Genomic DNA, 11,409 nt, shown 5'->3' with positions numbered 1-11,409 from the left:
TTCCTCATCAAAGCCGCGCCTCCATGTCGTCAAATGCAGGCCGCCGCTGCTGAAACACCACCGACTATCACCGGACAAGCACTGCAGCAGGCAGATCGCGCTTAGGTCCGCCTTGCCTCTGCGGAGGCCTCGAGCCACCACTGAACATGAACAACCCATATCAGCAGGGAGGGCATGCGCCTAATGTGCCGCCGGCTCTCCCTATGCACGCGCAGCGCCGCGACTACAACCCCTATGCGCAGCATGCACCTCACACACCGCTGCCTCCTTACAACGGCTACCAGCACCCGCACGCATACTACCACGCGCCGCCGCGATGGCCGCAGCAGGCTTACCCGCAGCACTATATACCGCAGCAGCAGTGGATGCCACCACAGCACTACGCGCAGCGTTCGCCGATGGTGGTGAGCTCGCAACCTCATGGACAGCCGATGACCCCGGTCACACGACAGCAGCATGCCATTCCGCCCATTCCACAGGCCACCCAGTCGCCACGACCTGTTCCGCAATATGTCCATCACCAGCTGCCTGTAGCCTCTCCCTCGCCTGCACCGGCCCAAGCCCATACTCCAGCTGCCATCACAACGCCAGCTGCTGCATCCGCTGCTTCCCCAGCTGTTGTATCCAAGGCAGAGGAGCGTGTCGAGACTCCACCTCCAACAACGTCCAGAAGATCATCCATTGCTACAAACCCGTTGGCACTTTCTCCGGAGTACAGAGAGCCATTTTGGCCACAGGTAAGCACGCTCCGCCCTCCACGTATCTTATTTTGCTGACGTAATGTAAGCTCCCTTGGTACTCGGTACCTGAAGGTCACACTGCTTTCCCAGCACGTGCCACGCCTCGTCGCCGACGTCGACGGAACATTCGCAATGCTAACTCTGCTGTGGCCTTCCCACCTCTTGCAAGCGCTGTGGAGGAAGCTGCTACACCTGCCGCTGGCCAAAGCCAAGCCACCGGTGAGCCTGAGCCGGAGCAGCAATCGGAAGCCTCGACAATCGCGGCACCGTCCGAGCCAGAGACTCCAGCAACCTCTCAAGCACCTTCTGAAAGCGACTACACGAACGTCTCGACTCCTGCCACGCCCGCCCCAGCGCCCGTCCCTTCGCCGAAGCCGACGCCTACGCAACAGGCACCCCACGCTCGTCGAGACACGCGGACTGCCATAGCAATTCCGTCCATACCTGGTCTCGCCAAACCAAAAGGAGTCTCGCCACCATCGACTTCTCACAAAGAGGTGCAGTCGCAGGCAGGCGAGGAGATCACGCCAAAGACAGAAGAACAAATCACTAGCGCTGAGGAGAAGACCGCACCGGTTGAAGAGACTGTCAAGACACCAGAGGCTAAACCAGCGCCCAAGTCGTGGGCTGACCTGGTCAAGCGCAATGCTCCGAAGGCTGCAGCTCACACTCCTGGTCTTCAGAAGAGCGAAGTCATGACCAATGGCATTCCTCTTCCAAAGTCAGCTTCATTGGCTGATGCTCTGAGACAATACAGTGTCAATAGCGGGGCTCTCTTGAATTTCCTTGAACCAAGAGGTCTGGTCAACACTGGAAATATGTGCTACATGAACTCGGTGAGTTTAATCGTTTACTGACGAAGACGATATACTAATACGCGAACAGATATTGCAAGTCTTGGTTTTCTGCGTGCCTTTCTACAACTTCTTGGATCAGGTACGACAACGAACTGTGCATTCTATGAAGAGCGAGACTCCTTTGATCGACGCCATGATCATGTTCATGCGTGAGTTTAAGATTTTGGCTAGCGCGGAGTCGGCGGACATGCTGCGTTCACGCTTGAAGCAAGAACAGCTTGAGCAGTATGGCGACTCCATCACCCCGGATTATGTCTACGAAGTGATTCGGAAGTTGCCACGCTTTGCAGGTATGAGGCGCGGACATCAGCAAGATGCCGAAGAGTTCCTGGGATTCTTGCTGGAAGGACTTCACGATGAATGCGTGCAAGTCATGCAAGGACAAGCCGAGGAGCAGCCACAGCCGAACGGCGTTTCTTCGCCCGAGACCGTCTTATCTCCAGGATCTGCCGATGGTTGGCTTGAGGTTGGCCCCAAACAGAAAGCTGCCGTTACTCGCACCGCCGGCCAGCAGGATGCTCCGTCTCCGGTTACCAAAATCTTCGGCGGTCACCTACGCTCGGAGCTTCGTGTTCCAGGCCAAAAGGACTCCGTCACTTTGGAGCCGTATAAACCACTTCAGCTTGACATCGGTGCACAGCATGTAAACAACATTGTCGATGCCTTGAAGGGGCTTACCAACACCGAAGCCTTAACTGGTGATTTCGGTGGACGTGGCAATACGGCAAAGAAGCAAGTGTTCATTGACACTTTACCACCGGTGCTTGTACTGCACCTCAAGCGCTTCGAGTATAACAGCAGCTTGAATGGTACCCAGAAGATATGGAAGAAGGTTGGTTATCCGCTTGAGCTGCAGGTCCCGAAGGAGGTCTTCTCCCCTGCAAGGCGCGCTAGCTTGCAAATTTCTGGTCTGCCGAAGTACAGACTGACAAGCGTGGTTTATCATCATGGCAAATCCGCAGCAGGCGGGCACTACACCGTCGATGTTCTGCGACAGGATAGCCGGGAGTGGATCCGCATGGATGATACAATCATTCGCAGGATTCGTGGCGAGGATGTTGCCGAAGGCGGCGCTGAAGAAGATCCCAAAATTCTCGCCAAGGCCTTGGAGCAGCACAAGGCGGATCAAGATATGCAGAAGCAGAGGAACATGTACGGCGGCCTTGACGAGGCCGACAAGGAACCCGAAGAAGAGAAGCCATGGTCTGAAGTCAACGGCAATGTGAGTGGGCACAAGAAGAACTGGAGCGGCATTGCTGCTTCTGTCACCAATGGCACCGCAACGCCTACAAGTACCACGGGCAAGCGTACACCCACAGCGAAGCGAGAAGGAGTACGGGATAACAAGGTCGCATACATTCTCTTGTATGAGAGGATTCGCGATTGAGGAGGGTAAGGAAAACGGGAAATATGGTGGCATGTGCCACTGCAGATGTGCCGGTAGGTAAAGTCTGATGTTCGCACCGTTTTGGAGCAAGGCTGCGCTGGCGACGCACAGTGCACAGCTTCATCGGACATGGACTAGACTCGCAAGGGCGAAAGGGCATGCAAAAAAGTTCGGCATTAGCGATGGCGTCGGCGGACGCTTGTGTGAAACGTGTGCACGCGGAAATGTGTTTTGTTTCCGCGTGCCTCATCTTGGACTAACGACGATACGCTACGGGTGTATTTGTAGTGCACAGAACAGCAAGAGCATCGCACGAAGCTGTTATCATGATGAGAGAGGCCCCGTGGTTGGGTTGTCTTCGGCTTCAGGCTGCAGCTTGCTTCGTGTGAGCGGGTTGCAAGCGATGTGTTCAAGCTGTGTGTAGATATAGTGAGAGATCTATCAGTAAATGACATCTCTTTCATCCTTTGGGCCCCTCTTGTTGGGACTGAGCCTCGCTATCTCAGATGAAGAGCACCTTGATGGCGTCGTGAGACAATTGCCTGTCTGTGCTCTGGTTGCTGTGCTTTGAAGCACCACCACTGTCGATGCATGGCAAGACACTCGCATCCTATAGCCGGCGGATAGCATGCGAGGAGCCTGCCTAAGAGGAATTCCCCGACCCGGAACCTCAAGCTAGCTAGCCGTCTCACGTTGATCGCTCGGAGCAGTCGATGGAAAGAGCATGGTTGATCTGCGGGGCGATCCGCTTGTGCCAGACCGTACATTATAGCCAGCGAGTCTATCCCACTTCGCTCACTCCACCTCTCGCCTATGGGTACGAGTTGCTTGCAACAAACGATGTACAGCACGTGGGCTGCGGCCAAGCTGTCAATACCACCGTAGTCGGACGCAGGCTAAATAAGTGGTGCTACACTGCTACTCACCTGCCAAATGGGACGGAAGACCCGCGACACGAGGAGCTTGTGGTATGACACGAGAGGTTGGAGTCAGATAGCATAAAGGTGTCGCGAACTCCCGCCGGCGTAGATTCCGAAAATCAGACTCTCGATACGCTTGCTCCATCGGACAACATGCTTCTCTCCCATAAGACCCTACTCGGCCTACTAGCCTCTACGGCTGCCGTTATTGCGGCGCCTACATCTTTTGAGAAGCGAGCTGTTATCAACCACGATGCAGTAGTGGGATTCCCACAGACAGTGCCTAGTGGACTGACGGGACAGCTGTACTTGAAGTACAAGCCTTATTTGAAGGTCGACAATGGATGTGTGCCATTCCCAGCTGTGGATTCGAGTGGAAATACTGGGTATGCATTCAGTCATCACATCGCTGCTATGCCAGCTGCGCTTCGTGGCGGACACCAGACATTTTTGGGCCGCAGATACTGACAGATGAGCAGGGGCGGTCTCAACCCAACCGGAGGCTCTTCAGAAGGCTGCTCCTCCAGCACCGGCCAGGTCTACGCTCGTGGAGGCACGTACAACGGAAACTATGCAATCATGTATTCTTGGTACATGCCCAAGGATTCTCCATCCACTGGTCTTGGACATCGCCACGATTGGGAGAATGTGGTAGTTTGGCTCTCATCTGCATCTACTTCCGCGACCTTGAGAGGCGTCTCAGCAAGTGCGCATGGCGACTATGACGCGAACACCAGTCCAAACTTGAGTGGAAACAGCCCATTGATCAGATATTTCTCCATCTTCCCAGTGAATCATCAGCTTGGATTCACGAGTACGCAAGGTGGACAGCAGCCGCTGATCGCTTATGAGAGCTTGACTTCTGCTGCGAGAACAGCGTTGGAGAACACGGATTTCGGTAAGTGAAGCCATGGAGATGAAGCCGCAGGAAGAGACTAATTCTTGCACAGGAAGTGCGAACGTGCCTTTCAAGGACGCAAACTTCCAGAACAATTTGGCAAAAGCGGCTCTATAGATCATTGCGTAGAATGTGAAGTGGGCACGGGACCGTTTGCTAGCTGCGCGAGGCAAAGTCAAGCTGGCAGCACGCATGACAACAAACGATCTTGACACTTCTGACATTTCTTCGAACCAACTCATCTCACGTTTACACCCGTTGTTTACCTCACTGACTATACTCAACGACTTCGACCATTCCAGCGCTCCAATGCCTCTCTTTCCATCCGAGTCACAGGCCCAGCCCATCAAAGGTCGCCGCTCTAAGCGCGTCGCAACACAAACAGACACCCGAGACCACGGAGCGACTGCAGCAATCGAGCTAGTGCAGCGTGCGAATAAATTACAGACCGAACTGCGCGCTTCCGATTCGAAAGGACAAGATGAGATGCTTTGGGGCACTTCCGACCTCGACCACACGGATGAAGAAGGATTAAGATTCGCAGGCTATCGCGGTCAAACCTTCTTCGAGCAACTCGATCGCGATACCAATGGGCGGGCGATGGAGATCTGTGTCTGTAAGCACAAAGTCAGCAGTGAGGGTGAAGACGTGGAAGCCGAGGATTTGATGAGGTGTAGCGTGAGAGATGTAAGTCGAATGTTTTCTTCTTCCTGACTGATGCTTAAAGCATCGCGGGATCTGCGGCGGCTCAATTGATGTCGGCGGATAGTGTAATCCTGGCTGGTTCCACCATAGCTGCGTTGGTCTGCCGGAACATCCTCCAATGCATCTTGGGTGGATGTGTCCTGATTGTGTCTTATCTCAGAGGATGACTGGGACTGTCAATGGGCTGTGGGATCTCAGGAGAGGGGAAGATGTTACGAGGGCAAGAGAGTGGTTGAAGGAGATGAAGTTGGAGAGGAGTAGGTTTGACGCACGAGAAAAGCAGTTTCAAGTGGCGAGGGAAAGATTTTGGCGAGAGCTGCACGAGGAGGATTGAATGTTTGGCATCTGCAGACGAGGAAGTCGCAACTCTGCGGACTGCAATCTTGCTCAGCGACATGATGAGACCTTTTATCACCACCGCTGAGCGACGGTGAGGATTGACAAGAGCTAGATGAATATGCGTCTCGCGGTCACCTGGGGCACTGCAACGCCTGTACACGCGCAGTATTCGTTTACGTAAGTCGATCTTTCCCAAATGGTGCTGTCATGCTATTGATTATACTCACAGTTGGATCAATGGCTCAACCCCAGCGCTCGTGCCTTGTCTACATCAGCCCAATACCTTTCCTTGCTTCTCTCCCGCAACTTCGGCCCTATCTTCACCATCACGAACAACGAAGCGTTCCACACGAAACCGATGACGGCGACCATGATGAACGTGTTGCGATACCCAAGCGCGTTCAGCCAAGGTGTAATACTAGAACAAAGACTCAGTAAGATATTCAAGTGTTCAAATCACCAGCAACAAATGTCATTCAAGAGAGGACTCACCCATAATTCACCGCAAAACTCAACGTATTCCTGATCAAGATCAACGTCGTCACCATATCTCCACTCAATTCCCGATAACTACTGATGGCATATCCCAAACCACCAGCCACACAGAGACAATTGCTCACAGCCAGCGCGCCCTGCGAAAACACCAGTCCAAACCAGTGGATCCGATATTCAATGCCCAAGCCATACAAAAGCATACTGAAAGGAACCAATATCATACTCGCCACAAACATATAAAGAGTATCTTCAGGCTCGGAGAGACCTCCACGACGTCGTGCAAGTCGGACAGTCAAGACACGCCCCATCTTTCCGCAGTAATAGGCTCCAAGTATCGCTCCGATGACGCCTGATGAGTAGGCGGCCGCGATGGCGGTAGTGCTGAAATTGTAGTATTGGACATAAACGGTTCCTGTTGTGGCGTTCTGTACTCCAGACCAGACGAGGGCGTTGGCGCCGTACATGAGACCTGCGTAGACGATCACGGGGTAGGTGAAGCCTTTGAAAGGAGCGAGGAAGATCGATAGCATGCGGTTTGGACGCGGGGAGTCGAAGAGGCGGAGCTTTTGGAGGTAGGTCTTGCGAGGGTAGGATGTTTCGCCTGCTTCGAGGGAGGAGGTGGATGATGAGGAGATCGGTGTTGGGACTTTCTTTTCTGATTCTGGGGCATGGACGTCTGGTAATGGATTGATGGATTCGGTAAGTGGAACTGGTGTTGAGGTGATGACATGCTTGCGATCGTAGTTCGTCTCTGAATCGATGTTGAGTATGCGTAGTCTTGCTGGAACTGGGCATGGCACTCACCTTCCATCAGAAAGAAACAGTACACGAATGCAATCGCAATCCAGATCGCGGTCCACCAGAGAACCCATCTCCAGTCCTGTCCGTCGTTGATAAAGCCCGCCAACATTGGAGCGAGTTTGCCAGTCACGCTCAGTCCGAACCCATACCAAGCCAAGTACTTGGGTCTTTCATGTGCAAACCAGATGTCAGTGATGCTAATCTCGCAAAGGGCTTCCACTGGTGCCCCAAAGAAACCTTGTAACACCTTGTTCGCAAGATATGTGCTTCGCTTTGTGCACCATGGAGCGCTCGTCATGATGGCAATGGATGCCAGCATAGAGAACAAATAAGCAGGTCGCTTGCCATATTGGAGAGCCAGTGGTTGCCAGATCACGCATGCCCAGCCATATGCGAGGAACATAACGCCAGTGCCAGTGTTTAGGTCATTGAGAGTGAGTCCTGTCGCTTTCTCAATCGGTTTCACTACGGAGTATACTGAACCAGAAGGAATAGCGATCATGAGGGTGTACATGAGCACGCAAGATGTGGCCAGCATTTTGCGTTTGTACGACCAATTCCTGTACGATATCAGCACCGGCGGCTTATGACCTGATTCAGTGTCGTCAATACGTACAATGGGTCTTCAGGGTCATCAGAGGGCGTTGGGTGAAGAATGATATCTCGCTCATCGGCAGGCCCAGTTGCATGTTTTGTGGTGCCGCCGAGCTCATTATTGTGGTCGATGAGGTACACTGTACCCGGAGGCAACGTTCTATCGTTGTCCATTATGTCTTGACGCTACTGAAGCATTCAATCAGATCTGCATCAACTGCTGGCACGTAAAGCTATTGAGGTCGGTGTCAAGACGAAGGTTGGGTTCATCAACGCGTCGCAATGTCAAGCCACTGTGTATGCCTATCTGCTGCCAAAGGCGAGTCACCTGTCCGGCTCGCTGCTTGCATAGCTATGGAGACCGGTTCTTGAGGCTGGCAGCTGTTGAAGTGGTGATAAGATATAGTTCAGATAGGCCTGGCTGCGTTTGGTCCCGCGTGTGGTTCGGGCAAGCACAAAGTGGGTCGTGGAACGCTCAGCACTTTTCCATGATATGCGCTGTTCCGCCACTGAGTTCGCGAAACTGGCCGTGTCCCCCAGGCGAAAGTTCGAGTGCCATCGTGAGGAGACGCGCCGTATGGATGCAGTCGCGTGGCAGCTTCGCTCCAGAGGCGAATTGGCCGATTTGCTCTAGGAGACACTCTAACTTTGACCGGGCGAAGACATCAGATGCCCCAGTCTCCAATGGTGATCTGCGTGATGGGAGCATTGGGTGCTTAGGAGAGTCATTGTTCGAGCACTGTAGGCATAGGAAATGCCAAGTGCCTAGAAGGTGTGTGGAAGAACATCCGCCAGATGAGTAGGGCAATAAGGAGGGCTGTTGCAAGAATGCCTGAGCATTCTGGCGACATCATCCTGTGGCGTAGCCAGCAGTGGCACGACTCTCAGGGAAGATCAGTCGCATGGGTTCTCGTATGGGTGACTCGGGCGTTTGCGCCATTGTCGGTGTCGGTGGCGCGTTTCCGCCCTATGTGAGACGATGTTGCTGCGCGATGTAGAGTGAGACCTTCATCTGCCAAACGAGTGTTGTGTATCACCCAGGAGAGGTTGTCAATTCGAGAAGGATGCTCTTGCTGTGACAATGGCGGGAGGAGGGCATGATGTTCTCCGGCGAGCCCTGGCGGCGAGATGGCAAAGATCTTCCAAGGACGCGGCTTCGACCACCTCACCTCTCCGAGACACTCAAGATTCGCGATAAGTAATCGAGGACTCCTCTGCGACAAAGTGCATCCCGGAAAGCAGTGGCGCGCATACGCGTCCGCGCAAGAGTATTTGCACAGGGCCGTTGATCAGCATTTCGACAGCGAACGGTACTGCGGAAACATGGCTCTTGCGTCTTGACAGCCCCAACGGTCGCGACATCCTCCGATCATCGACGACGGAGGTGCGACGCGTCAAGGCAACTTGCTCGACATGCACATACGCGCGCAGAGACACATGCTACATTGACGGGACCATAGACCGACACAGGCAAAGACATTCGTCGACCGCCTTCTCGGCCTCCACCACCACCACGTCCCTATGCCCCTGCGCCAAGCTAAACCCTCGACCGAGATTTACGGTTCCTGACAATGCGCCAGGATCAGCACGCGGGCAGTAATTCGGGTCTCATTCATTTCCCAGTTAGTGACGAAGTCACCAGTGCCGGTCTCCCACTTGCGCTCGATGCAGCTTTGACTTCTTGGGACCGTCCATCCTGCGCCTCTGCCTCGACGCGAAGATACCCCTACAAGAAGGAGTTTCGGCGTCCCGGCGCGACTCCCACCAAGCCTAGTGCTCTTGGATTCCAACATCATCCCTCTTCCTTACCTTGTTGTTGATCGAGACCAGCGACCAAAATGGCATACTAGTCGACCGACGTTCGCTTGGTGCATTCGTAAAATAAGATTGCCCTAATCTGCCCTGGTCATTCGTTCTTCGCCTGGCTCTACTTCTGATCTTGTCTTTCCTATTGCACACTTACTACGCACACTCGTTTAAACTGTTCTTCTGGCTCCGGCCGCTTTCTGCTCGGGTTCTTGAGCAAGTTTTTCTATTGTAATCTATTTTTGAACAGGAAACAGCCGCAAATATGCTCGCAGACTGGACCTCACTTCTATTCCTCTCCTCCGCAGTCCTCGCTACTGCCAGAGGACACTCATACAATCATGCCGCTCTCCACGCCAAACGCCAGAATGCCGACCAACAAGACCAGACGGCTGCGAAAGCACGATGGGGTCAACTGCAGCAAGAGTACCTCGACAGTTTAAGAGCAAATCTGGAGCCCGAAGGCACCTGCACGTGGGATACGATGACTGTGCGAAGGGAATGGTAAGTCGGATTCCCACTGCCTGCAAAATCAGCTGCGCAGGACTCTGTGATGCATTGCCCACTTGCGGAGGGAGTAGAGTTCAGACCCTCCATCTGCCAGCCAAGGTTGTTCCATGCAAACGATCCGTGAAAGCTAATTTTGTCCTTGAACAGGGGCGACATGCCATCGGAAGCGAAGCAAGACTATTTACGGGCAATACACTGCTTGAAGGAACTTCCAGGAAAGACGGATCGCAACGAACAGACTGGAGTTCCCGGCGCGAGGTCGCGTTGGGACGATTTCACTGTAGCACATATGCGCAACGTGAACGATGTGCATCGTTCGCCGTGGCTCGCGGTGTGGCATCGTCACTTCGTCTGGAGACTGGAGAAGGCCTTGCAAGAAGAGTGCGGGTACAAGTATGGTGAGTGAATGTCATCCAACATCCGTGATGAATAAGCGTCGATGCTGATGCGTAATACAAGGTCACCCTTACTGGCATTGGTCGAAATATCTCGACCAAGATGTCAACACCTGGCCCATGTTTGACAACTCTCCAGACTCGATATCCGGTAACGGCACACAGACCGGTCCTTTGTGCGCCTGCGTCAACGAAGGCCCTCTGGCCAACTGGACCGTCACTCTTGGCCCATACCCAGGTAGCTGGGGCTGCTCTGCGAATCCACGCGACGATGGGCTGGGTTACAACCCCCGCTGTATTGATCGTACCTTCCAACCTTCCAACCTCAGGAGTAATGAGTACTCCGATGTTGTCTTTGTGATCGATAACTCCACCGACGCCGATTCTTTCGGAAGGCATGTCGAGCTGGAACAGCCCTCCGTGCACAATTATCCTCACATCTTCATGGGTGGCACGCAGATTGACGTAACGTTCTCCAGCCAGGATCCTTGGTTCTTCTTCCATCACTTCATGCTCGAGTACGTCTTCAACCTCTGGCAAAGCCGGGACTGGGATACCAGAACAACTTCCCTGCCGAACGCGGATACGTTCACCGAAAACAGAAGGCGAGATGGTTGGGCGTTGCCAGTGCCGGCGCCGACGTTAGACAGTACACTGTGGCTCCAGGAAGCGTTCGAGAACATTACGGTCCGGGAGGCCATGTGGCCCATGAAGAACCAGTATTGTTACAGATACGAGTAGAAGACTGAGATTATGCCAAAGACAGGCCGAATCAGGACCAACCCCAGATTAAACGTACCGCACGCAGGGTTGATCAGAGAAGGGCACTGATCCGGAGTTGAAAGTTGGGCGAGACTAGTCAAGATCCAGTGTCCGTCATCTTGCCAGCAAATGCAAGGAGTTATGCAGTCCAGACTTGATGTACCTTATGCTGGTCGTTACTCGCCAAGTCGAGAGGGCTC

The 11,409-nt window shown here is 53.6% G+C and overlaps 5 protein-coding genes across 5 annotated transcripts; 4 read left to right on the top strand and 1 right to left on the bottom strand.

Annotated features, from left to right (window-relative positions):
• Positions 1-146: 146 nt before the first annotated feature.
• Positions 147-2,984, top strand: RHO25_002716 (uncharacterized protein; the record flags this gene model as incomplete). The annotated part of the gene is made up of 3 exons (XM_023598271.2): positions 147-737; positions 788-1,576; positions 1,626-2,984. 3 exons carry the CDS (start codon positions 147-149, stop codon positions 2,982-2,984), a joined length of 2,739 nt encoding a protein of 912 aa, XP_023455632.1.
• Positions 2,985-4,057: 1,073 nt separating this feature from the next.
• Positions 4,058-4,919, top strand: RHO25_002715 (uncharacterized protein; the record flags this gene model as incomplete). Its single annotated transcript, XM_023598270.2, has 3 exons — positions 4,058-4,290; positions 4,384-4,802; positions 4,855-4,919. The coding sequence occupies 3 exons, from the start codon at positions 4,058-4,060 to the stop codon at positions 4,917-4,919; spliced, it is 717 nt and encodes a 238-aa protein (XP_023455859.1).
• Positions 4,920-5,111: 192 nt separating this feature from the next.
• Positions 5,112-5,841, top strand: RHO25_002714 (uncharacterized protein; the record flags this gene model as incomplete). The annotated part of the gene is made up of 2 exons (XM_065602294.1): positions 5,112-5,489; positions 5,668-5,841. 2 exons carry the CDS (start codon positions 5,112-5,114, stop codon positions 5,839-5,841), a joined length of 552 nt encoding a protein of 183 aa, XP_065458366.1.
• A 239-nt stretch (positions 5,842-6,080) lies between these two features.
• RHO25_002713 (uncharacterized protein) lies at positions 6,081-7,910 on the bottom strand (the record flags this gene model as incomplete). Its single annotated transcript, XM_023598269.2, has 4 exons — positions 6,081-6,264; positions 6,339-7,092; positions 7,146-7,702; positions 7,759-7,910. 4 exons carry the CDS (start codon positions 7,908-7,910, stop codon positions 6,081-6,083), a joined length of 1,647 nt encoding a protein of 548 aa, XP_023455860.1.
• Positions 7,911-9,807: 1,897 nt separating this feature from the next.
• Positions 9,808-11,188, top strand: RHO25_002712 (uncharacterized protein; the record flags this gene model as incomplete). Its single annotated transcript, XM_023598268.2, has 3 exons — positions 9,808-10,046; positions 10,200-10,450; positions 10,512-11,188. The coding sequence occupies 3 exons, from the start codon at positions 9,808-9,810 to the stop codon at positions 11,186-11,188; spliced, it is 1,167 nt and encodes a 388-aa protein (XP_023455853.1).
• Between the last annotated feature and the right edge of the window lie 221 nt (positions 11,189-11,409).

Source organism: Cercospora beticola, chromosome 2 (assembly GCF_033473495.1).
Source record: "Cercospora beticola chromosome 2, complete sequence".
NCBI classification, from domain to species: domain Eukaryota; kingdom Fungi; phylum Ascomycota; class Dothideomycetes; order Mycosphaerellales; family Mycosphaerellaceae; genus Cercospora; species Cercospora beticola.
Note: the sequence above shows the minus strand (reverse complement) of the source record. Positions and strands in the feature narration are given on the sequence as shown.